This window comes from Emydura macquarii, unplaced genomic scaffold (assembly GCF_026122565.2).
Source record: "Emydura macquarii macquarii isolate MOO-44397 ecotype Brisbane River unplaced genomic scaffold, CSIRO-AGI_Emac_v2 contig_1353, whole genome shotgun sequence".
In the NCBI taxonomy this organism is placed as follows: domain Eukaryota; kingdom Metazoa; phylum Chordata; order Testudines; family Chelidae; genus Emydura; species Emydura macquarii.
This window is the reverse complement of record NW_027131490.1, coordinates 1,902,205-1,927,212: the sequence shown is the minus strand read 5'-3', so window position 1 is coordinate 1,927,212 and position 25,008 is coordinate 1,902,205. Positions and strand designations below refer to the sequence as shown.

The window sequence follows — 25,008 nt, the reverse complement described above, 5'->3', positions numbered from 1 at the left end:
ACACAAAGGCAACTCAGGTTATGTTTCCTTTTAAATACCACAATTCTCTTTTTTCATTGTCAACCTATTTCAAGCATGTTCCTTTACCATCCTGCCTTCTGCAGGGAAAAGTGAGCCAGCACAGACAGATTTCCTACTGTCTAGCTTGTGTAAAGCAGCAGTTTTGGCAGAGAAACAGAAGTCTACATACAGAAATGTTTCCATAGTAATCGGAAAAGCCAGAGAGGAAAGAAGGGAGGTGGGGGTGGGGAAGTCCTATAAAGCTTAGTGAGATTTCAGGGATGTATAAGCAAGCCTTTAAAGGAGCACATTTGAAGAGTATTAGCATGAAGACTATTAGGAGTTTGTTTTTGTGAGTCAAACTTTGCAGCTGCATCATGAATTGCTTTTATTGTACTGGCTGGTTAAAACAGGACAGGAGCCTGTCCTCTGACACCAATAAGTGAATTGTATGATTTTTTAAAACAGGATTCCTCTTCATAAATATGAAACAGAGTGGTACTACAAGAGCCAGCATATATTTAGACTGTTCTCAGATGCACCTAGTAAGAACTACTACTTATTGGTTGTACAAGGCAAACTAACTTCTTATCATCCACTTATATCATGCTTGTGTAGTGAAATGGATTTCTGATACTTACTGTGGAATTGCAAGTTTCACGTTTTATCTCCCTCTTGGAACACATATCAAATGAGCAGAGAAAATGCTCTTAAATATAACATGTTTTAAGAGGCTGACACACTGCTCTAATACTAAGCACTATGTTTCTCTTTTGCTAATTGAACATACCTGATATGCAATGAACATCCCATAATTTGCCCCAAATATCTATCAAATAATATCCTGCTTTTAAAATGAGTCTTACTTTCGCCTGTGGGGAGTCTCTGTGCTCACTGAATGATACCTCATTAGTTTCCTTTGTGGAACAGATGGTGATGTTTCAACTGGTTCCAAAGATTCCTGGCATTCGATAGGCAAGTGACTCAATGTGTTTGCTCGCCGGCGAAAGCCTTGCTGAGGTAATTTATCAGGATGTTCGATGGGGTGACTAATTGGGTCACTGGAGAGATCTCCCACAGAGCCATTGGTCTTGGCAGGAGTCTCTGGAGGAAGGGGCCCCTCTTTTTCACATAAAGATGGTTCCTAGCAACATAAAAATATTCACACATGTAAAATATGATTTATAAATAATAATTTGAGCTTTGCTATCCTAGGACTTTTTTCTTTTTGACACCATAAACAAATCTCCTTCCTGTTACAAAGAAATTTATTTCTAAAGACTACTACTTTTAGTCCCAGCTGAACATTTCCTGAAGATAAATATAGTCCAACACTTTCAAGCTTTCATGCCTAAACTTAGGCACTTAAATAAGGCCTTCTTGGCACTATAAAGATAAGTCGACTTATGTTAGGTCAACTGACAGCCACCGTCTTTAATTAGTGCTGTCCACACTACCCTCCTTGGGTCAGTGGTGTGAGTCCTCACCAGGAACACTTCCACCAACCTAAGGGGGCAGTGTGGGAAGCTGCCCGGGGCTTTTCCCCTCCCCAGTCCTCGCCGGGAGCCGGGGGAAGCCATCCAGGGCTTCTTGTTCCACTCCCAACTGGAAGTGGGGTCCAGCCGCTCAGCTCTTCAGGGGAGCAAGGGGCAGCAGGGCTCTAGCTGCCCGGCTTTCCTGTCAATTTCACAGAATGACACACAAGAATGTAAGGAACTCAATGTCTACACTGAAACTGCGTTGTGGTAACTACACCAACATAAGCCCTACACCTCTTGTTGAGGTAGTTTTATTATGTCGGCATAGCAGGGGAGTTCCATCGGTGGGAGGAACATTTCAGTGTGTACACCTTCACTGTTTTGTCAGCTTTTGTCAACAAAACTCTGTAGTGTAGCCCAGCCCTACGAGTGGCCTAGCTCTGCAAATGGTGCTGAGAACCTGCAGCTTCCAATATGCTGGTGGAAGCTCAATAATTCTCCAAGTCAGGCAACTCTTATTTAGATACCTAAATTTAAACACTACAGTTTGAACATTTAGACAATGGTATCTCAAACAATGACCTAAACTTTAATGTTTCATTATTAGGCAGCAAGGTGGCAACATGATGTTATATCTATCCTTTATAGAGGGGAAAAAGCTGAATAGTATTTATCCTTAACACTTTGAAGAAGACAACCTTAGACAAGAAAGGGGCAAATGAATTATAGTACGTTATTGTCATGATAGCTGCAATGACAGCCTTCATTTCAGACTACAGGGAACCCATTTACATTGAAGATTTAACACAAAACTGCCCTTTCTATTATATCTTTTTCTTTAAAAAAAAAATCACTCGTGATTACAAATTTGGATGCATGAGTCTATCTAGGTACTCATATTGACCCTATGACCGTAGTATCTGAGCTCCTCACAAACAATGAATTAATCATCTTCATAACACACCTGTGATGGGAAACTGAGGCACAGGCACCCTAGGAGTGCAACTGTGGCTCACTCAGGTCAGGATTTCACCCTACCTGACTTATTCAAGGTCACACCAGAAATGTATGGCAGAACCAGTAACTGACATTGAGTCTCCTGGCTGGTCAGTGGCCAAACCACAAGACAATCTTTCCTCTCTGCCTCATATTTAACATATAATACTAGAATCTCAAACCACACATCAATGTAGAAATTCTTTACATTTAAAAGTTTAATTCTATAGTCCTTATGAACATACAATTCCCACTGAAATCCAATAAGTTGCATTTACTTTCAGTGGTGTTACGTCATCACCACATTGGAATCAACAGTCCTGAAGCTGATGCATCATTTTCATTGTTGCCATTTCAGAGAATGAATAATTGACCAAATCACACCCACTTGCCCCATCTTTTCTTAGCACCAGGAAAGAGACTGTTTGTAATCAAAATACTAAAGACAGCCTGAAATTTCTGAAAAAGAGAAAGTGACATGGAAATAGGTTCCCATCTCTTGGAGAAACTGCCAGGATACGAGATTCAATTATGATCTCTCTTAATATATTAACTCAGAATTGCTGTTTCTTTATTAGAGACAAGGTGGGTGAGGTAACATCTTTTACTGGACCAACTTCAGTTGGTGAAAAAACAAGATTTTGATGTACACAGAGCTCTTCTTCAAGTCTTGGAAAGGTATTCAGAATGTCACACAGCTAAATACAAGGTGCAGCAGATTGTTTAGCACAAGTAGTTAACACATTGAGAGAGACCATTCAAAGTGAAGTGGCCCATTAACACTTCTGCAGTCATAGGACAAAAAAAGGGAGGTCAGAGGGTTTCAGATTGTTGTACTAAACCATATATCCAGTGTCTTTATTAAGATAATGACTCTTAGTGTCTAGCGAAGTTATGAATTTAAACCACCAACCTCATCTTTTGAAGATGTTGTGCAGATTTCCTTTGAGGACAAGGGCTGAAAGGTCAGATATAGAGTGATCGTTTTGTGAAAAGTGTTTGCCCAAGGGTGATACCTTTTCTTGTCTTTTATGATTTTTCTGTGTGAGTTCATTTGAGAGCTTAGGTTTGGCCTACACTACAGACTTGTATCAATATAACTATACCGCTCAGGGGTGTGAAAAATCCATACCCCAGAGCAATGTAGTTATACTGACCTAACCCCCATGTAGACAGCGCTATGTTCTCCCGTTGACATAGCTACCACCTATTGGGAAGGTGAATTAACTACACCAACGTGAAAGTTCTTGCCGTTGCTCTTGTAGACTTGCCCTTAGTGATGATCTGGTTTCACCCACATAGTTGTTACTGGGGCATTTAGTGCACTGGATGAGGTACACCACGTTGTGATAGGCATGGGTAGGACTCATGGATCTTGAAAGGTGTGTTGTGCAGGGTACTGATCATTGCAGCAGTGGAGATGTGTCTGCAGGTTTTGCTTCTGCTGTTATGGCAGGGTCTGGTGCTGCTTTGAGTTGGTGGGTCCTGGTCTGATAATGAGGTTGGGGAGGTGGGTGTTTGAAGGCTTGAAGAAGGGGTTTGGGAAAGATTTATTTTAGGATGTGGACCCATTGCGTAAGGGGTTGTCACTGTTTAATGATATTCTGTATGGGTTCCAGTGTGGGGTGGTAGTCGCAAACCAGGATGCAGTTTATGATCATACCATTGCTCAGGGGTTTCAGACACATGTTAATGTGGAATGCACACTCGAGTTGGTTACCCAAATTTCTTTAAGATCTTCTGTAGTTTCAATGTTGGGAGAACAGAAGATAGAATTTAGGCCCTGATCTTGCAAGTTGATATCATAGGGAAAGCACCTTTCACTTCAATAAGGCTCTGACAAGGGAATAAGGATCGGCCCTGTGGATCAGCATGCAAGAACAAAGCTCCCCTTGGTAGAAACAAACACATTCCTAGCACCAAATTGTGTCATATTACTCACATAGCTTTTATGTCTTCTTTTTTTTTTTTTTTTTTTTTTTTTTTATGTCTGGTGTTTTGTTTTTCTTCCCACACAATCAATCAGGTTGTTTATTCATGAATTCATGAAAATATAACAAATAGAAGACATTAAAATAGACTGATTAACTGCACATCACCTGCTTGTAACTAACGTTATAAGAAAGGTTCTCAGAAAATTCTCAATTTATTCAATCAATATGGCAATTACTTACTTTACTTGTGCTGCTTAATGTACTGGATAAGGAGCTGTCCAAATCCACACTTCCAGAACTTTCTAGTGAACCTCTGGCTTTACTACCCTATAAAAATAAAGTATATGAAGCAATCAGAATTAGAACACAAAAATTGCATTCCAACAGAACAACCTTGCTGGAACTGTTAAATCACTCCCTTGGAAGCCTATTGCAGAGTTTAACTACCCTGATTCTGTCAGCATCAAATTCAATTTCCTGAAATGCCTAAGAATAATCTTCCTCTCCAGGAGAAACAGCTGCTTCCTTTAGGAAGGCCATGGATATTTTTAAGGACCCTGGCAATTAGTACACTCATGCAGGTCAAATTATTATTTTTTGCAGCCAGGATTGCTGTTGGCTCCATCCTATCCTACGAAATATACATGGGGAAAGGGTTTGAATAATAATCATATACTTCCAGAGGGGTAGCCGTGTTAGTCTGTATGCAGCAAAAGCAAAAAGAGTCCTGTAGCACTTTAAAGACTAACAAATTTCTGCAGGCATAAGCAGAAATTTGTTAGTCTTTAAAGTGCTACAGGACTCTGGTTGTTTTTAATCATATACTTGAGATCAAATTACAAATATCATCATAGCATCTCTCTCAGACCATAAAATGAATTTGCACATTAAGCTATCTCCATCATAATGGAAAGACAGGAATTGGTTAACTAGCACAGAGGACTGAAGACTACATCAGCACACTGGACGTGCGTAGACTTTCCCAACAAACATCATCTCTGATATACCGATTTGTGTGTCTCTAGATCAAAGTGAAAATCCATAGAGTTTAGTATAATCTCTTGGACTCCAGAGCTGCTAGGTTACCCAGTGGAATGCAAAGAAACCTAATATGTCTATGGAGCAAACTTGCTCTTAACCACAAGCAGCTAATAGTTGGTTTATGGTCTGAAGTACAAAGGTTAATGTCCTGAATGAAAATCTATTCCAGCTACAATAGAGTAATCGCTGATATCATCATAATCATGAATAATGAATATTCTTTTTCTGAATCTTACTAACTTTTTTGTCTCAGGCTTGGTCTACACTTAAGGTTTATCAATATAGTTATATCGATTAGGGGCATGCTTTTTTTACTGACATAGCTATGCCAATAAAAATCCTAATGTAGATGCAATTGTATTCATAGCATCATAGAAATGCAGGGCTGGAAGGGACCTCGAGAAGTCATCAAGTACAGCGCCCTGCACTAAGGCAGGACCAAGTAAACCAAGACCATCCCTGACAGGTGTTTGTCCAACCTGTTTTTAAAAACCGCCAACAAAAGGGATTCCACAATCTCCTTGGAAGCCTATTGCAGAGCTTAACTACTCTGAAAGTTACAAAGCTTTTTCTACTATCTAACCTAAATCTCCCTTGTTGCAAATTAAGCCCATTACTTCTTGTCCAACCTTCAGTGGACATGGAGAACAATTGATCACAGTCCTCTTTATAACAGCCCTTAACACATCTGAAGGCTGTTATCTCTTCTCAAGACTAAACATGCCCAGTTTTATTAACCTTTTCTCAAAGGACAGATTTTATTATTTTTATCGCTCTCCTCTGGATCCTGTCCAATTTGTCCACATCTTTCAAGTGTGGCACCCAGAATTTGACACAGTACTCCTCAGCAGTGCCAGTCGTGTGTGTCTTACATACTGACTTTCCCGTTAATACACCCCAAAATATTATTAGCCCTTTTTGTAACTGGATCACATTGGTGACTCACATTCTGTTTGTGATCCACCATAACCCCCCAGATCCTTTTGAACAGTACTATCACTTAGCTGGTTAATCCCCATTTTGTAGTTGTGATTTGATTTTTCATTCCCAAGTGTACTACTTTGCACTTATCTTTATTGAATTTCATCTTGCTGAATTCAGGCCAATTCTCCAATTTGTCAAGGTCACTTTAAATTCTAATCCTGTCCTCCAAAGTGCCTGCAACCCCTTCCAGCTTGGTGTCATCTACAAATTTTATAAGTGTACTCTCCACTCTATTGTCATGTTGGGGTAACACAGTGTTTCTCAACCTTTTAAGTAGCAAGTACCCTCTAACTTCTGAAAATTTTAATAAGTACCCCAACACTCAGTTTTCCACCGGATTTTATATTTACAGACTAATGTGAGCCATATGTTGGAAGAAGGGCTGAGTACATAAGGCTGTGATATGACTGTCGGATCGTATGGACAGGGTTACCACCATTACACCAGGAGTGCACAACTCAAGTACGTACCTGGGCTAGAGGTGATGTTGGCTAAAGCTAGGAGGCTTTGAGTGGCATGCCAACGCTGGGGAATATAAAGTGCTGTGCCAAATTTTTTGCCATCGATTTGAGAGGAGGAAGGGGTGAGAGAGAGACAGGAAAAGAGGGTAACTGATAAAATCTGGGGCTGTCGTAGTTGTCAATTTCACTGCTCAGCTAGAGCAGTGAAATTGACAGTTTTCTGGGCACTGGGCCTTGAGCCAGGAGTGGGGCTGTCACCTGGGTAAGTTGCAGGCAGTTGCCATCTGGCTGCCAGCCCGGGAGGTAGGCAACTGCCACCCAATCCGAGCTGGGGCAGAGGAGGCTTCCGCACCGGGTGGGGCCCAGGGATGTGGGCAGATGGCTGCTGCCCGTCTTCAAGCCGGGGTGCTGGGACCGGCGGGAAGCAGGGGGCTGTCACCCGCCTTCCCCAGAAGCTGGGGGCTGCCATCCGCCTCCCAGCTTGGAGCTTGGACCTGGCAGAAAGTGGGTGGCTACCGCCCGCCTCCCCCAAGAGTCGGCAGCTGCCGCTCCCTTCCCAGCTGGGACCCAGCGGGAAGCGGGGGGCTGCTGCCTGCCTTCCCCAGAAGTCGGCAGTCGCCGCCCACCTCCCTTCACTCTGTTTTTCCCTGGGTACCCCCTGCCTGTGTCTCACGTACCCCCAGGGGTATGCATACCTCAGGTTGAAAACTATGATGTAACATATCCGTCCACAACTGTGCTTATACCATGATAGCTTATTCCAATTGGGGCATTTTTACACTGATATAGCAACGTCCTCAAGAGGGTTTTGCCATCGAAACTCTCCTAATGTAAATTAGGCCTTTGTATACTGTGGCAGAGAACATCATAAGTTATCATATATTCTGTAAAAGCATATTTATTTGTATCGTCCTACGCCAGTCTATGTGATAAACTTTTGCTGGCATAACTATGTTGGTCAGGGAAGTGATGAAGTGTGATTTGCAAGAAATGTATCTGTGCCAGCAAAAATTTCCAATGTAGACACAGTAATCCTGGCAAAACTGTGATTTTGCTGGAAGAGCTTATTTTGCTTCAGGGTTGGTAGGTGTAATAAGCTATGGTGCTAAAAGTGCAGTTTTGCTAGTATGAGCTGCATTTCATGCTAGGGGCACTTTCCCAGTGCATTATACAGGGATAGCTAAATTGGCAAAACACTTCTAGCGTAGACCTGCCCTTAATTTAGTTGACTGTCTCTTTGTCCTTATATTATGAGAAAGGGTCAATGGGACTCCATGATTAATCTGCTCTACTATTCACTGTTCTGTAAAGTTTATCTTGTCAACTTGTATCCATTACCTCTCCAAACTAAACAGTCCTGATTATTCAATCTCACTTCGTCTTTGCAAGCCCCTAATCATTTTTGTCAGACCATTTTCTGGACTTTTTCTACTTTGTGCAATATCCTTTTAGAGACCAAAGTAAAAGTATTCAGAGAGAAGGGTTCTACAGGTTTAAGTGGTGGCTTTATAATATTTTCCGTATTTTTCTCTATTCTTATTCTAATACAGTCTGACATCTTATTTGCTTTTTTAACTGCTGCAGTGTTTTGAGTAAATATTTTCAGCCAACTGACCATGATATCTGGATCTTTTTGTTTACAGTTAATTGAGAGACCATCAGTGTGTAAAGGTTCAAAGTGTTCCTTCCAATGTTTATCACCTGCCATTTGTTTGCACTCTGAATTTCATCCTCCATCATATTGCCCAAACGTGAGCTCCTTCTGAAGTTTCTCCAAATCCTCTCCAGGGCTGCTGACTTACAAATAATTCAGTGGTTTGTGCAGATTTTGCCACCACATTGTTCACCCTCCTCCCAGATCATTAATAAATATTATTTTAAATATCTATTAAGGGTCCTTGGTCAGACCACTATTAATTTCTTTATGTTAAAAATTGAACAGTTCTTTTTACTTCTTGTTCTCTCTCTTAATAATTGTTCCCTCTCTTAATAATTGTTCAACAACTTTCCCTGGAAGGAAACAAAGGACATGTAGATTGTATGTCTGTCATCCAAATAAATAAAACAATGCTGTTAACTTAAAGTCAATACAAATGAAGACACCTACCCGTGACAAGATACTTTCTAATGATTCTGTGAGTGACCTTTTAGCTTTGCTCTTCAACATATCTAGTCTGAATCTGGGAGCACTGTTTGGCATCTCATTTCCAGCATTCTCTCCACAAGGTTGTGCAGCCTAGAATATTTAAGAAAGCAGGCGTAAAATACAGGGTAGTATAGAACAAAAACTCAGTGAAAGATTTTTGACATCTTAGTAGCATATTTCAAAGCTTTTCCAAACCAAAGCTATACTAGGCTCAGTTCTCTCATGAATTGTGTTTCTACTGACATAACAGAGCTGCATCTTATTGCATTAACCTACCACTAGATCTGGGAATCTCTTTTCCAAACGACATTTATTTGCTAAATGAAGTGAAGTGAGCACCAGGAATATTGTATTTCATAACAAAGATAGGTCTCTTCACATATTTACCTCAACACCAGAGCACAATTATGTCACCTGTAAGCACAAGAGGAATGGATTCGGGATATCGTGGGGGAGTTATATTTATATTAACACCTCATATTAGACTTGACTAATTTATTTATTTTATTTTTCACAGCAATAAGACTTTAAAAGAATTAGTTGCAAGAACTCAGACCATCTCCCCAAACTCCATTCCTTAAAACGCAGAGTGCTCTGAGGCCCAGAAAGATGGGCAATATTTAACTCTTGCATATATATATCACCACTAGGAACACTTCTGCATTATGGATGACAGTCAACTCACAGCTGATTTTTTAAATTATTTTTTAAGTTAAAAGTTTAAGCCCAATTTTAGTGCTCGTGAAAGATGGACAGCTCTGAAAACTGAACACTGAATGGGTATGGCGCCACAGACATGGTAATGGACACATAAATGTTGTGCCTCAAACCTTATCTGGGCTTATCAACTATATGGATCAAAGAGTAATTCTCTGTATCCATTAAATCTTGAACTTTTCTCCTGCGATTCCCAACATTAGTGCCAGGTATACGTTATTGTAATTTTATCAGAGATGTGAGTGCTTTATCCATTAGACCAGTTGATATCATGTAGACAAGTGAACAGCTCTCAGACAGCAGTAAATTCTGGTCATTACCAAACCAGGCTGTTGACAGTTCAAAGCAAAATGGCACTACACCCTATTTTCAATCCCCAAACAGAGAATCCAATCTTTCCCCTCTAACTCAACTCCCCTCATCCTGTACAGAGCAAACCTTTTAGTCAAAAGGACCCTGCAGTTCTCAAGTGAAAAATACTTATTTTGAAAATACATTTTTTAAAAAATATTAATGTTGAAGATCAAAATAGACAGTTTCTACTAGGAAGAATGGTTGAGTGAGAAGCAAGACAGCTTTGCTGCGCAAACCTTGACATCTTTACAAGCGTCAGATTATTATTTTTTGGTTTCATGAGCTGAAAAACATACTAACGCATGTCTCAGCAGCATTAAAATCACACACAGTTTTTATTATCTCGTTCCATAAAAACTCACTTTCCAACTTTTTAGAATCTGAAACTATTTGATAAAAATAACCCGCACTAATCCCAACTGAAAATATTTCACATCTGTTCATAAAAAACCCCAAACACCATTTCCTCCTGTCCTACCTCAGCCCACCCTGCTCTTTCTAAGTTCACAAGCTTCTGGTAGGACACCCAAATGACTGGTAAGTTGACAAAACAGTAAATCAGAAAACAAGAATATGAAGCTTTCTTCCTGCTTTCTCAGCAATAGTAATAATTAACCAATAAGCAAAACAAGGGACAAGAGATTAAAATAAACACAGAGCTAGTCATGAAAAAGTGTGTGATGCCTCTCCAATTACTTCATGCTTTCAGTCTGAATACTTAGAGGGAGCAGCGTTCCAGGCTGCTGTACATACTAGCTTCGGTGAATCTGACCCTCCAGTGTATTCACTGTGTACCTAGCCAGTAGGAGGAGATTGCCTGGATGAGGCATTACAGTACATTTCCTGCTATTGGTAGAGACTGAAGGAAATGTTGACCAAGATTTTCAAAAGTGACTATTGGCTTTAGGTGCCTCAGTTCTGGGGTGCCCAGATTGAGTGACTCTAAAGAGAACTGGTTTTAGGAGGGGGGTGCTCAACCTTTTCTGAATAATCAAGCCCAGTTTTCAAGGTGTTTCAAGTTGGGCACCCCAAAACTGAGGCATTCAAAATTACAAGTCCCTTTTGAAAATCTCATCCATGTAGTTTAAATATAGTAATTACCTATATTTGAAGAACAATCTGCCCACATACCTTTCTACCTATATTGCATCTAAGACTAGTTATTCCTACCTCCTTCAGACTATTAAAGAATGAACAGTAGTTTTGTCCTTCCTTTCTCAGATGAAGAACACTGTCTCCTCTGTAAATTCTGCAGCAATGTTTAACAACAACCTCTGTTTGCATCAGCCACAATGATATTTCCATACAAACAAAGAAATAACCCCCATATTACTAGACACCCCTGCAGTCCAGCCTCAAGGATAAATTCCAGTGGGTGTGACTCACCACGGAGCTCGACTGGGGACTGCCAAGGAGCCAGAAAATGAAAGTTGAAAGAGGCTTTTCAAAATTATACATATATGCCTCAGCAGCTTCAATTAGTAACTGTGACGGACTGTAGTATTTTCATTTTAACGTTTTCTATATCCACTGTACTGAAAACATAAGAATACATAAACTAGAAAGACCAGTGGATTGGTACCAGCCAGCACCAGATGCTTCAGAGGAAGATGCAGGAGACAGTGCCACTAGTGGTTGGCTTGTGCCCCGAAGCATAAGGGTTTATATCTTTCTTTTTCCCCTCACCATTAGTACATGGCAACATCCAAGTATACTCTGACTGGTCTTTCTCTGCCCGCTGCTGAGTAGCTGTTGATGCCAACTCTCCAGCTCCCACTCCTTCAGTGACGCAGCCTCAGCTTCACTCCATACTGCCCCTCCCACTGAGAGAAGGAGTGTGGGGGGGAAACCGGGCCAGGCCCCCATAGGCAGGCAGGGCCTGGCGGCTGCGCTGACCCCAGCTCAGGCACAGAATATGACTCCAAGTAAGGGCAGGGTGTGAGCAGCCGCAGCAAATGTTACTGAGCATGCTCAGTTCGTGTGAGCATGCTCAGTACAACTTAAGACACAAACTCTGGCAGTAACAGCTTTGGGCACTACAAGTGGGCACAACAAGGGAGCCACGGGGGACCAGAGCCCGTCATGCCCCTCCCCCCCACTGCATCTGCTTCCAGCTGCACTCACCACCCCCACCGTGGGGGTGTGGGGGGCGGGGGGGAGGGACGGACGACAAGTAGGGGAGAGCAGGAAACGGGCCTGCAGACAGACAGACACACACACACACACACACACACACACGTGGGGCATTGCAGACGCTGCCAATGACAACGGGGAGAGGGGCACAAAAGAAAGTACTGGCCCCCGGGTGCTGGAGACCCACAGTATGACACCGCTCTCTCTGCCCTATCCTCCTCCCCTTTACGTTCTTTCCATTTAGAATATTCCCTACTAAGTAAGCCCACCCCCAAAAAATCATGGGACTAAAATGACATTTGCTGCCATCCCATTGTTCACTCTGTTCTACTCCTTCTCCTAACCTGGTGTCTGTCTTGTTTCTTTAGAGTGTTAGCCCTTCAGGGCAAGGCCTGTCTTTGTACTGTGTTTGCACAATGGGGCCCCACTCTCAGTTGGCCCTTAGGTACTACTGTAATAAACATGTTAAATAATAATAAATATCCCACCAGGAATAATCGAAGTGGGCTTTCATTCCAGTGTTAATTTAACATTAAAAAAATACAAAGATGGAAATTCACCATTAAGAAGTTAGTAGGAAAGGAAAAAGACCTTTTTTAAAAAAGAAAGCAAGCAAGAAAACTCATGTACCTGCTTTGCTTCCCCAATGTGAACATGATCCTTCTGTTTTTCTTCATACATGCTTCTTAGAACAGAGATAATCAACTCATTCTCTTTCTGATCATTTCTTGGTCTTAATTTCTGTATTAAAAAACAGATACATGGAAAAATAAGAGCTGCATTCATATAGTAACTTTGAAATTATTCCCCTCTATTTTACTTTTGTGATTGCCAGTTTATATTAATGTACATTGAATAGTTTAATCTAGTTCAGTGGTTCTCAACCAGGGGAATCAAAGTTCTTCCAAGGGATGCATCAACTCATCTTGATATTTGCCTAGTTTTACAACAGGCTACATGAAAAGCATTACACACAGACTCCTGTTTATACTGCACTATATACTGAAATGTAAGTACACTATTTATATTCCAATTGATTTATTTTATAAATAAATGATAAAAATGAGAAAGTAAGGAACTTTTCAGTAACAGTGTGCTGTGACACTTTTGTATTTTTATGTCTGATTTTGTAAGCACGTAGTTTCTAAGTGAGGTGAAAGTTGGGGGTACGCAAAACAAATCAGCCCCCTAAAATGGGTACAGTAGTCTGGAAAGGTTGAGAGCCACTGATACGGTTGATGCTGCTGTATAATTCCACTAGAGGACGCCAGTGATTCAAGTAATACAGCAACATAGCCAGATAAATATTTTAACCATACTTCAAAAATACCACACAGTGCTGTGACTAACAACAGTAGATATCAGCTGCTGAAAGTAAGGCGTGTTCAAAATCATCTGAAGTACATTTTGGAAACATTGTCACAGCTAGAACAACTTTCAGTATAAAATATCATTTATCAATACGATTCCAAAAAATAATTATAGTTTTACCTCTGTAGTGCTTATGTAATATTGCTCAGTTATCTCTCCATTTTATTATGAATCCAATTTTTATTATATAAAACTTCGCCTATAACTAGCACCTCAGTAGAACATGGCAGCTATCTTGATTTCAAAAAGTTAACTTTTCATTTAAATCATACTATTGGTTTTTAGTCCTAAAGTTTTGAAGTGATTTAAATTAAAAATAAATACCCAGTCCCCATTATTTTGCACAGACATATTCAAAACATTTAGAAAAAATCAATTAAAAAAATTAATTGCAAGTATACTCTCTAACTTAGATAAATGTTCTTTTGGTTATTGGGATACTCAGTTGTAACCAGAAGAGAGTTTAGAATATATTAATGCACTGGTCCTAAAACAGGTACAATCCATTATGAAGGAACATCTGAGGGGAGACAAGATGAAAATATTTATCTCTGCTTATTCAGATTTCCACTTAGCCTTTAAGATTATTAGAAGAGAAAATATTTTAAAAATAATAACCTACTGTAGTATATAATCACAAAGGTGAAGCTTTTTAAATTTGTGAAATTCTCACAATTACGAATACAATGCATGGGATATATTATGAGCAAATATGAAGTGTGACTGGGAGCAACTCTAGTTAATGCAAATACTTTTAGAAAGATAATGATTTAAAAATGGAAATCAGGAAAATATATTGAGTCTTAAGAACACACTGCATCTAAAATCTCAGACCAACAAAGCTTTTATTGAAAAAGTGTGAAAAAATGACAGATTTTTTTGTTACATTTTATCCAGTGGATTATTTCTATAGCCTTACAATAAAATAAAAATAATCTTCAACAGATTATGTTTTAGGGACCTCAATGCAATTAGACAAGCTTTAGGTTATTGAAATGTCTAGTCAGCTGAGGCAACAGTGCCAGTTAACTCCAAAATACTTAGGAGTTACTTATGTTACTTAACTAAACAAAATGTTTCATTTTTGGTTTCCTATCCAAATCTAAGTATTTCAGTTTGTCAAAACATTTACTTTTGAATTAGTTCCACATTAAAGTGAGACTGCTTGAGCTTCCATGGTGACTTATGACCCCATTTGCTCCCTGATTAAACTACTTTTCCAATGATGCATCACAGTCCCAAACTGTTACTCCCATGAGACACGATGACAATTCAGGAGGACACAGATTAATGTGAAACTACCCCAAAACAAAACAGTTTGATTTGGTTCAACAAACTGAAATATTTAGATTCAAGTCAAATATCAAACCATGCTGAAATGAAACATTTCAATTCAGAAATGACAAAATATTTTATTTTTATTACAAATGTGAAAACAATGTTTCACATTTCCAAATTGAATGTTCTGGTGCTTGGTTTTTTTATGAAAAGTAAAGTTATCTACAGAAAACAGACACTTTCTGTAAAAATTTCACTAGTCAAAAACTGAGTTTTCCATCAAAAAACAGTTTAGACTCAAAATTGGACCAGCTCTAGAAACAGTAGTGAATGATCCAGAATTTAAAACACCGGGAGATTTCCAAATTGTCACTGAAAACTGTAAGAAGCTAAAGAACAATTCTCAGGAAAATAAAAGCTTGGTGGTGGACACAGTTTGTAAATAAAGACCTTGGCAATACAACTTTAACTTAGAAATAGAAACAAGTAAACAAAAACACACATTTACCTGAACCTGCTCAAAAACAGAGGCCTGCTCCTGGTTATTTAGTGTTGTTAGATGTTTCTGGAGTTCTAGTTTAGTTTTAGAAGGATGTAGTCCTAAAAAGAAATGAACCAAGAAAAAACAAACAAGTAAGCAAGCTTTATTTATTTATTTATACAATAATACACTAATCATATGATATGCACAAAAGTTTAATTAAGAGGTATAATCACTGCTATTTAAATGAGGGATCTGAATTTGCATTAGCAGACGAGCACCATAGTACATATACTTTTTAAAAGTGTGCTGTGAAGTAAGCAATTAGATAAAACAATCTGGAAATATGAATTTTATAATACATGTAAAATGAGGAAATGCAATCTTTTTCAATAAGAAGTGTTGCTGGAATAAAGTGCAGGATTAGGCTTCTTAGCTGACCTAGAAGATTGCAGGATGATGTAACACAGAATGAATTTAGAGTCTGCTGTGGCTTAACAAACAACCTCTTTTATTGATGTTTTATGCTGTATAGGTTTTTGGTTTTTGGGGAGAAAGGGGTTTATATACGTATTTGCTATTGACTACTTTCTAATTTATATGCCTTGGTCTATAATTTGCCTCTTCAAGAGTTTTGCCAAGATACACTAAATTTTGTATTCTCCAGCTTTGTCGTTTGCTGCATTCGTTTACTGACATTTAAAAGCAGACAACCCTGCGACTCTCATTAGTTCTCCCCGTTCTTATCCTTGATTAAATTCCTTTTCTAGATTTTTCGCAACCAACAGATTTCTTGTTAAGCATCTGATTTGTGAGGCATATGAACTTCTCCATCAAACTGGAGGTGAACAATAATATTCAGTCAGACTCAATTCTCCTTTTAGTGCTCTCAGAATCATAGCTAGCTGAAGGCCAAAACAAAGGACAGTGTAATGCAGTTCTGGAAATTCTCCTGTTCCTACAGATTAATACCAGATATGTCTTGGTCCTATAAGCTATTATGGCTTTTCATTGATCTGGCTGCTGTCCCTCATTCACCCCAGCCCTGCCCTAAATGGCTAAATTCTTAGCTATGAAACTTGCTGAAATGCAAAATGTTCCTGGCCGCATGTCCTTGTCACGTTCTATATAATGGATGTGAGCTGCAATTACTTTGTTTTCTCCCAGAAGTACAGGTCAAACACATTAAAGGGATCCACAATTTGAGATCAAGTTTAATGGCAGAATAACACACCTATTCTAAGTCAGTTCATTAATAGGACACGTAGTTCTCAGCTATGGCAGTATATATATACCTTAAGGGTTCATTTAAAAGTTCCAAATTTTTTCCAGATTTTTACTTCCAAAATTTTTAATGTGTATAAATTCAAGAAGCAAGTAATTTTCAATGCAATTATATTTATAACTTTATTTCTTTTTAAAAGTTACGTAAATAAACCGTATGAAACAATTTAGCTTTTATTTGATCATTTTTGACACTAGTGCTCTGACCTTATATTGAAGTTATTTTTTAATTTAACTGACCAGCCTTCAAGCCTCCAAAGTTAATATAGTCCTGAATTAAAAAAATGTGTATTCCTTTAGATCAATGTTTTACACATAAAATAATCGCTCTGGTAAATAAGTTGGATAGAATACATTTTCAAAAGGTTTCATTGTCAACACTGCTTAATACTTACCTTCTATCTTTTCACAGAGTTTATGCAAGCATTGCATAGGGCATCCCTCGCAAAGTTGGAGCTGAGTTTTGGAGGTTTGTTGCACAGCAGCTACAGTGAAAGCCTGTTTCAAAGTCATCATGATTTCATCAACCTAATGAGAATCAGAGAGGAAATCAAGGCTAAACAATTAAATGTGATTTCTGTTAGACTAAATTGGTGGTGTTTTCAATACAACAAAGTCGGTCTCTTTAAAAAGGATACCTTCGTTGTTTTACATTATGGATTACGTTAGGATAATGAGCAGGGCATACCCTGAGATACTGACCCTCAGCTTGGGGTTTTGGTTTTCAAAACTGAATGTAATCAGAAACCCCCATTCATTTTAATGAGAATTCTGCTTTTAAAAACAAACAAACAAAACCCCCCAAGATATACAACATGACTTAATGCTTGGTGAAATATGAAGTGCTTCATGGCCTGTGACCACCCCGATAAGCTAGTATAAGTGGTTATGTTTATTTTGAATGGGGATATATATTCCAACCTCTGCCTTCAACAAAAATTCAGCTTCTTAAAAGTTTGCAATCTTAAGGACAATTACATTTTTATAAATGCAATGGGAGTTGAGGGCAAACAACAAAAAAGCTTAGCACCTTATGAGAGCAGGCCTTTAATTTGCGTCTCTTACCAGGGCTTCATCTGTGCACTGAAACACGTAACAGACAAAGTAGCAGCCACCGTTTCCTAAAGACTCTCTGCAGATGAACCCAAAATGATCCACATGTCTAATTCCCTGGCACAAAAGAAGTAGTAACAAAAGAGTCAGTCATGTTTATAAGTTGATTCCATACATGTAATTATCACAGCAACATACTAGACAGATGTCCAACAGTATTCATGGTAACCAAATCTCTCATGCCAGCCATATAAAAAACATCTAGCCCATTAAAGAATACTATTGCACTGATCTTTTACATATATTTAAATCAGAAATACTCATTTACAAATAGAGCAAACTAATGGATCTGTTGGGGAAGAAATTGCATGGACAGACAAATGCATGACCCCTAACCAGACCAGATAAAGTTGGATCTCCAATGTACAGCAGTACATTTAAAACTCCTCCAAAGACATTGAATTGATACTAGAGGCTTAATTCAGTGACCCCAAATTCAGTAATACTTACTACTCAGTTGGACTACTGTCAGTACGTATAACTCAGAAAGAAGAAGGGTTGCAGAATCAGGTCCAAAAAGCAGAAACAAAACCCATATTACATAATTCTGTCTGTGCTCACAGTGTGATAGGCACTGCTCAGATGCCTAGAAAGACTAAGTACCTACCTCAAAGAGCTTTATAATCTAAGGCCCCAATACTTCAAAGATGTATTGCTGTGCTTAATTTTACTAAATTTGAATAGTTCCACCAAATCCAATGCAGCTACTTTTTGGTGTATGAAATTAAGCATGCACACAAGTCTTTGCAAGATCAAGACTTATGATAAGCAGCATACAAATGCAGGAGAGAAATATAATCACAATTTGTACAATTTATTTTATTTCATAAATACACATTCATCTACTCCCAATTGTCCCTCCAGCTATCCATTATTAGTTGGTCAATTTCATGTAGGTGTCATGCCACAAGTGGGTTTTGCATATTAAAGTCAACCTTCCACTGAGGACAGTAGAAAAGAGGCATTTTATTTTTTTAAACCAAAAACAGGAGAAGATTCACAAGAAAATCATGAGTTTCAGTCAGTTATAACTAATTTGGATATTAGCAAACAAGACATTTCTCTGATATTTCATATCAGTGTTGACTGAATTGCTGAATACTCAAGGTGGTCATTGTATCACGAGGATACCAAAATAATAAAACATGAACATTTTTGGACACACATTGGGCAGGAGCACCAAAAGAGAGCATGTATATGTAGGCCAAGGCAAGTCATCCTAAAAATGTAGTAGACCAAGGCCAGTCATCCTAAAGTAATGTGAACGGCGCCATCTCCTTACTATAAATATTAATCACTTTCCAGTAAGCACCAACTAAATAAAGAAAAAGAACTTAATATACATGTAGATATCCAACTTCTCATAATATGATGGTTGCATACTTGGAAAAAGTATTATGACAAAGGCAAACATTTGGCATTAATATTTCAACAGAAGACATTGATTAGAAAGAAAATCAAACGGTTTAGAGTCCTCCAGCTTCTTAAATTCTAATTTCCTGTAAATCCCCAAGTTAACTCTCTTAGGGTGTATATTGCAGAGCCCATCATTATAGTATCTGAATGTCTGTTCCAGAAAATGTGTGTTCCAGAAAGTATAATGAGGCTTGACTTTGACCTCCCTTATACGTTTGTAATTCCACTGACTTCAAAGGGGTTTATTCTTGATGCATACCAACTATAGCCAGATAAAGATGAAACTCATAACATTTTTCTGTTGGTTACTCAGAATGTTGCACACTTTGTGAAATTTTATTCTTGTAAAAGTTCTTCTTGAGTCTGAGTGAGTTCCCTTTCAGGGTCTTGTGGTATAACACTTATATCTGGGGGAAAAGAAATTCTATACTGATTCTATATAAGCTGATAAATAGGATTTGCTTTGGAATTAGTCAGTATTCTTTGGAATATGTTAAAACATAAGCAGATAACCTACAGCAGGCAGGAAGGAATTCTTTACAACCCTCTCCACCCTCCATAGGCAAGTCTTTGTATGCGTCTTCCTCGGAAGAATCAAACATTTTTCTGCTTCTGGAGACAGTTTTCTGACCTTGATGGATTACAAAAAGGAGTGACATAGGGACCTCTATGTTTCTATGTTATCATCTACACGCTTGGATAGACATTTTGTAGCAAAGACTGTTGGTTTCAGAGGCCTCAGTACTCTTCAATTTCTAGATAGGATTTAAAGCCTATTTTATGGTTATGGTATGCACTTTATGTATTTATTTTTTTATTTTAAAAGATAATCAGTTTCATTTCCTGATGGACTGTTGGAGCAGGTCTCTCTCTACACTTCCAGAGTTATTTTATCAGACATATTCTGAATCATACTTCAGATGGAACAATGTTACAAGTCATTTTCAATATATAGTAATTTTCTGGCGTAAAGAAGGAACACTATTTGATCTCCATCTTTACAGAGAAAGAAACTTCAGAAGTATACAAGGGTGGCAACAGCAGTCTTGCTACTTAAAAAAAAAAAAAAAACCTTTAAAGTCTAACTAAGCATTTTATTCTTTCATTTTGATAATGTATCCTCCATTAAGAATCTATCATGTACAGATATCCAAAATGAATTAAAAGAACCTTTGTAAAGGCTGGTGAAATGACAAAGAAAAGGTTTAAGTCTTTTCCTAAACTTCACTAGGAAATAAAGTTATTTTCATAATCAGAAAACATCAAACTCTTCTATTGGTAATTCATTCCAGTCCTACTACTCTGTATGATGAAGCCTTTCCTTCCGAAAAGCATTCTCCTCCTTCTTTCTCTGACACAGCCACTTTTCTAGCCTTTCTCCAAACTCACCCCTTCTTCACTAGGTAGTGTCCTTCACTTCATTATGAACACCTTAAAAGAAGCCCCAATTTTTCCCAAAGGATTGCTGACTAATACGGCAAGCACAGCATGTAGCTAGAATATACTCCACCTTTTCTTCAAGCTCCCCTACATTACCCCTCTAACATGGGCTGCATCCTTATTAACATGCCGACTATTCTACAGAGCAATCCATTAACAAATTCACAACCTTCGACTTGCTCATAACCACGAATGCAGTCACCCTGTATCTTTGGTTTTGAGCGGGAAGGGCAGTGAAACATAAGGCCTCTCATCACCTAACCAGCAAAGCACTTAAGCATCTGCTTAGTTTAAGCATGCACATATTCCCATGAATTCAAGGGGATCTCAAGGTTAAATGCAGGCTGAAGTGCTTTGCTGGATCAGGGTCTTGATGAGTAGAAGCCTTGCATCACTAAAAACGCTGCCATACTCACAAGACTCATAAATGCAAGTAAGTCAGGGTATTACAGTAATCTGGATTTCCACTCTTTGAGAGCATGTGTTTGTTCCAATATCCCAACTGCTTCTAAGAGCAAGAACAGAGCAGGCAGAGCAGAGCAACTTTGAGACAGGCAACTTTTTCCTCCTCACTTGTATCATAGTAGTAGGCAGCCATGTCCCAGCACTAACAGGAGTCAGTGCCAACAGGCTCCAAGCATGGGCGTAGTTTGTGGGAAGGCAGGGCAGGCCTGGCCCCCACAAAACTGCAAACCTTGGGCAAGCATGAAATTTGCCTTCCTCCTCCCGCCATGCACAGCCCCATTGTCTTGACTGGAGGTACCCCCCCAAATATAGAAGTCAAAGTACACCTATGGCTCCCAGGAAATTGTGATACTACTCTGTGGCTGGCCACACATGCATGTGAGTGCGGCATCTGCTCCCTCCCCTCTCCTAGTGAGATGGAGGGACGCTGTATATGGCCCGGTATCCCTAACTGACACACTACCTAACCAATAAGCATTCTTCAGGCCTGAGGTGATCCTTAAATGAGAAATTCACTTCCTCTGCTGGTCTGAGATCGCCAGAGTTTAGTGACCTTGAAGCCTACCTAATAATTTAGGATTCTGGCTGTAAAAGTACCCTGAGGGAAGGTGGGGGTTCAGTTTCTCTTGTGATCTGGAAGCTTTCTTTAATGCCCTTTAAGTCAACATAGTGTCAGTTAGTTATGTTAACACTATTATTTTTATAATTAGGGCACAGGCATCTAACTGGTGTAAAGGGCTCTCTATAAATTAGAAAATAAAGGCATTTGCCTGGAACTACCCGTTAATCCAGACAGCAAGTTTGTAACAGCTAAACTTAACTTCAACCCTTATATTTAAAAACCTTCCAGTCAGGAGGTACACAGCTTGAATCCCGGCGACTGGGGCATAGCCCGGCCGCTGGAAGTCCCCACAGGGGCTTGCCTTATCTCTAACTATTCTTATCAATACTTAACAACTACTTAACTAACTAAAACTAACTTAGAATAACAAACAAGTCCAAACAAGGGGAATAGAACTTGCTGAGAGCAAGGCTAGTTCCAGCAACCGTCACGACGGAAAGAAGAAACTGAGGGAGTGTAGGGCCGGCAGCGCCTCATATACCACGGCATGTGCGCGGAGCTCCAGGGAGCGCTGGAGCCAGTCCTATGGGATCTGCTAAGGGGAAAAAAGTTCCGGGTAACCGTGCACGGAGGCGTGCACACACCTATAGTTGAATGGACATGAGCAAGCACTCGAAGAAGAACCTGAATTTGAATGTCATGTATTAAGAGAGTTCTGTTTACGCAGTCTATTTTAGTGACTGATAATGCACTGCATAACATACTGATATAGCTGAGGAAACCCTGAACTTGCACAACAGTGAATCATGTCTTCTGGAATCTGAAAGCAGAACTTGATAGGATATTCAGTCCAGTTATTTTTAATTACACAGAGAAGACAGTCTTGACCTCAGACGTTACATAACTAAACATTAAACAAGAAATGAAGGCTTTACAAAAGGACTGACTGCCAAGGAGTCTACTCACCCATGACGTGTGGGAATCCATTTATAATGAATGGGGAGAATCCATGAGTATTCATGAATGGCAGAACCACCACAAAAATTAACACACTATCAGTTTACCTGTGAGCAAAAGGATATTTCCTTGAAGCTTTTCTCAATTGCTACTTTTTTTGTGTCAGGACTGATGAGGTAAACTTCAGACTGCCCAATCTAAAAACAGTTAAATAAAGAGAGGATTACATTTAGCTTTCAAGAAACATTATGTCAAATTTGTTCCAACTACAAAATGTTCCTTGGACATGAGAAATCTCAGCATTTACTCCATTCCATACTTTGACTCAATATAGATTTAAATTACAATAGTAGAGCACACACCACATTTTGCATGAGAGAGAAAATACTGATGGAAGGTTGGATTTGCACTTACTATTAAATTTATAGCATTGTAAAATACTGAATTAGACTTTTGTTTTGTTTACGAGGCAAAGGAAATATGAAAAGACCTGCACTTGACTAGACAATAGCAAAACCATACTTAAGGCCAATCCTGTAGCTTGGCAGGAGGTTAGATAAGATAACCTTTCTTGTCCCTTCTAGCCCTATGGTTCTATGATTCTATGGAAATCCAGTTTTTCCACAGGCTTGGCACATGTCAATTTATCAAAGGTATGTGATGAAATTGCAGTGAAATCAAAAGGCAGGCCTGGAAGCACACTGAACCCCCGATTGATTGATTTATATTTTTTAAAGTTTTGTAAGATATAAACAGCACTTACTTTAAAGACAATGTATCTCCAGCTACAAAAATGAGATTACTGGAGTACATTTGATTTACATTTAGCTATAGCTCAGTTATGTAGCAGTAACCCTGTAGCTACTGAGAAGCATTGGAAGGTTTGAACAGAAAGCTTTTCCCCAGACAGGCACTAATTTTAAGGTGAAACAGCTGTTCAGAATTTTTTAGCTTCTGGCACCATTTTTCATGAGACTGGACAGGGGGCCAATATATAATGTTTAAATTGCAAAATCATTGCCAGGTCTCTGGGGGCTTCTTGATCCCAGTTACAAGACGATTGTCTCTGCAGCCTGATGAATTTTAGGATGTTTTCCTCTTAGAAAGGTAGATCCCCCTCACATTCCCAAAAAACAAACAAAGCCAAAAAATTACAACCACCTACAATTCCCAGAATGTACATTAAACCATCCAGTCCCTCCCAGACACCTGGTTTATTAGAAAGAATCATCCAAGAGTGCAGGGGAGGAAAGTTGGGCTCCCTTATTTTGTCTGTTCTAAACACACATGTACTCATGTATATGTACTCCCCATGTACTCATTCTTGACCTTTTCTCTCATTTTAGCCTCCATAAAAACTTCCCTCCTTCTCCTTGTCCCCATGGCTTGTTTTCCCTGGCTGTCCCCCAGGGTCAACCTCTCAGCTTTTGCTTGTGGGGACGCCATTCTTCTCCTTGCCACTCAGAAGATCCCTCCTCTTCTTTTTGCTGGAGGCCTCTTTCTGCAGCAGACAACTAGCTCCCAGTTCTGCCTCATGCTCCCACTGCTATTGCCAGGATAGCAATCTCCTAGGATGGTTTATTAAAACACGGGACTGTTCCAGTCAGATTAGGAGAGTTGGCAGGTATCCTACTCTAAACATTTTTTCATAACATCTAATGTGCCAAATACTCAGCCTCTACTATATGTTTCTTACAAAGCCACAACAATAACCACTGCACTCAAATAAAGGGTATTTCAACATCTGAACAATGTTAATTCGAGACTGATGAATCATTATATTGCTTGTGTGTGTCTACACTTTGCTCATTGTGTCAATGTCTACATTAAAATTTTGCTCCCACCAATGTAACTACCCCATTACACTGACTTAATAACACCACCTTCACAACTTACATGAACTGCCTTGGGTCAACCTAACTCTGTAGTGCAGACCAGGCCTAAATTTTAAAAGTACAGCACTGTATTTAAAAAGCTTTGTACTAGAAGCACAGACCCACCACCTCTATATTTGTAATATAACAGGAAAGTGAAGCAAAACTAATCTATACCCTCTTCAATTCCTGATCTTTAGCCACGTTGCCTACCAAACTAAGGGTGTAGCTGGCAATGTGAATTTTGTATACAGCCAGGTTAACCTGGTACCCACCTCAACCTCAGTATGCTCAGAGCTACCACAGCAACCCACAATTACACATGCATGCTGATTACTGCTGGGAGTAGATGCAGCTAAACTGTCAGAGCACCTTAATTAGAATCATAGAATCACAGAATATTAGAGTTGGAAGGGACCTCAGGAGGTCATCTAGTCCAACCCCCTGCTCAAAGCAGGACTAACCTCAGCTATATCATCCCAACCAGGGCTTTGTCAAGCCTCAGCTTAAAAACCTCTAAGGA

General features: G+C 39.3%; 1 protein-coding gene across 9 annotated transcripts in view; it reads right to left on the bottom strand.

Annotated features, from left to right (window-relative positions):
- Positions 1-25,008, bottom strand: part of TBC1D1 (TBC1 domain family member 1) — a 183,583-nt gene that overhangs the window by 69,682 nt on the left and 88,893 nt on the right. For 5 of the 9 annotated variants that reach the window (XR_010920441.1, XM_067551539.1, XM_067551543.1 and 2 more), the window contains exons 4-11: positions 22,719-22,808; positions 17,724-17,828; positions 17,054-17,186; positions 15,396-15,493; positions 12,875-12,985; positions 9,002-9,130; positions 4,649-4,735; positions 867-1,144 (exon numbers count right to left, since the gene is read on the bottom strand). Coding sequence is in view for 8 of the 9 variants with exons in the window: in XM_067551539.1 (XP_067407640.1) it covers positions 867-1,144; positions 4,649-4,735; positions 9,002-9,130; positions 12,875-12,985; positions 15,396-15,493; positions 17,054-17,186; positions 17,724-17,828; positions 22,719-22,808 (1,031 nt within the window). In the remaining variant the exon portion in view is untranslated. The remainder of the gene's footprint in view (positions 1-866; positions 1,145-4,648; positions 4,736-9,001; positions 9,131-12,874; positions 12,986-15,395; positions 15,494-17,053; positions 17,187-17,723; positions 17,829-22,718; positions 22,809-25,008) is intronic. The other 4 variants (XM_067551540.1, XM_067551546.1, XM_067551541.1 and 1 more) reach the window with 3 other exon arrangements.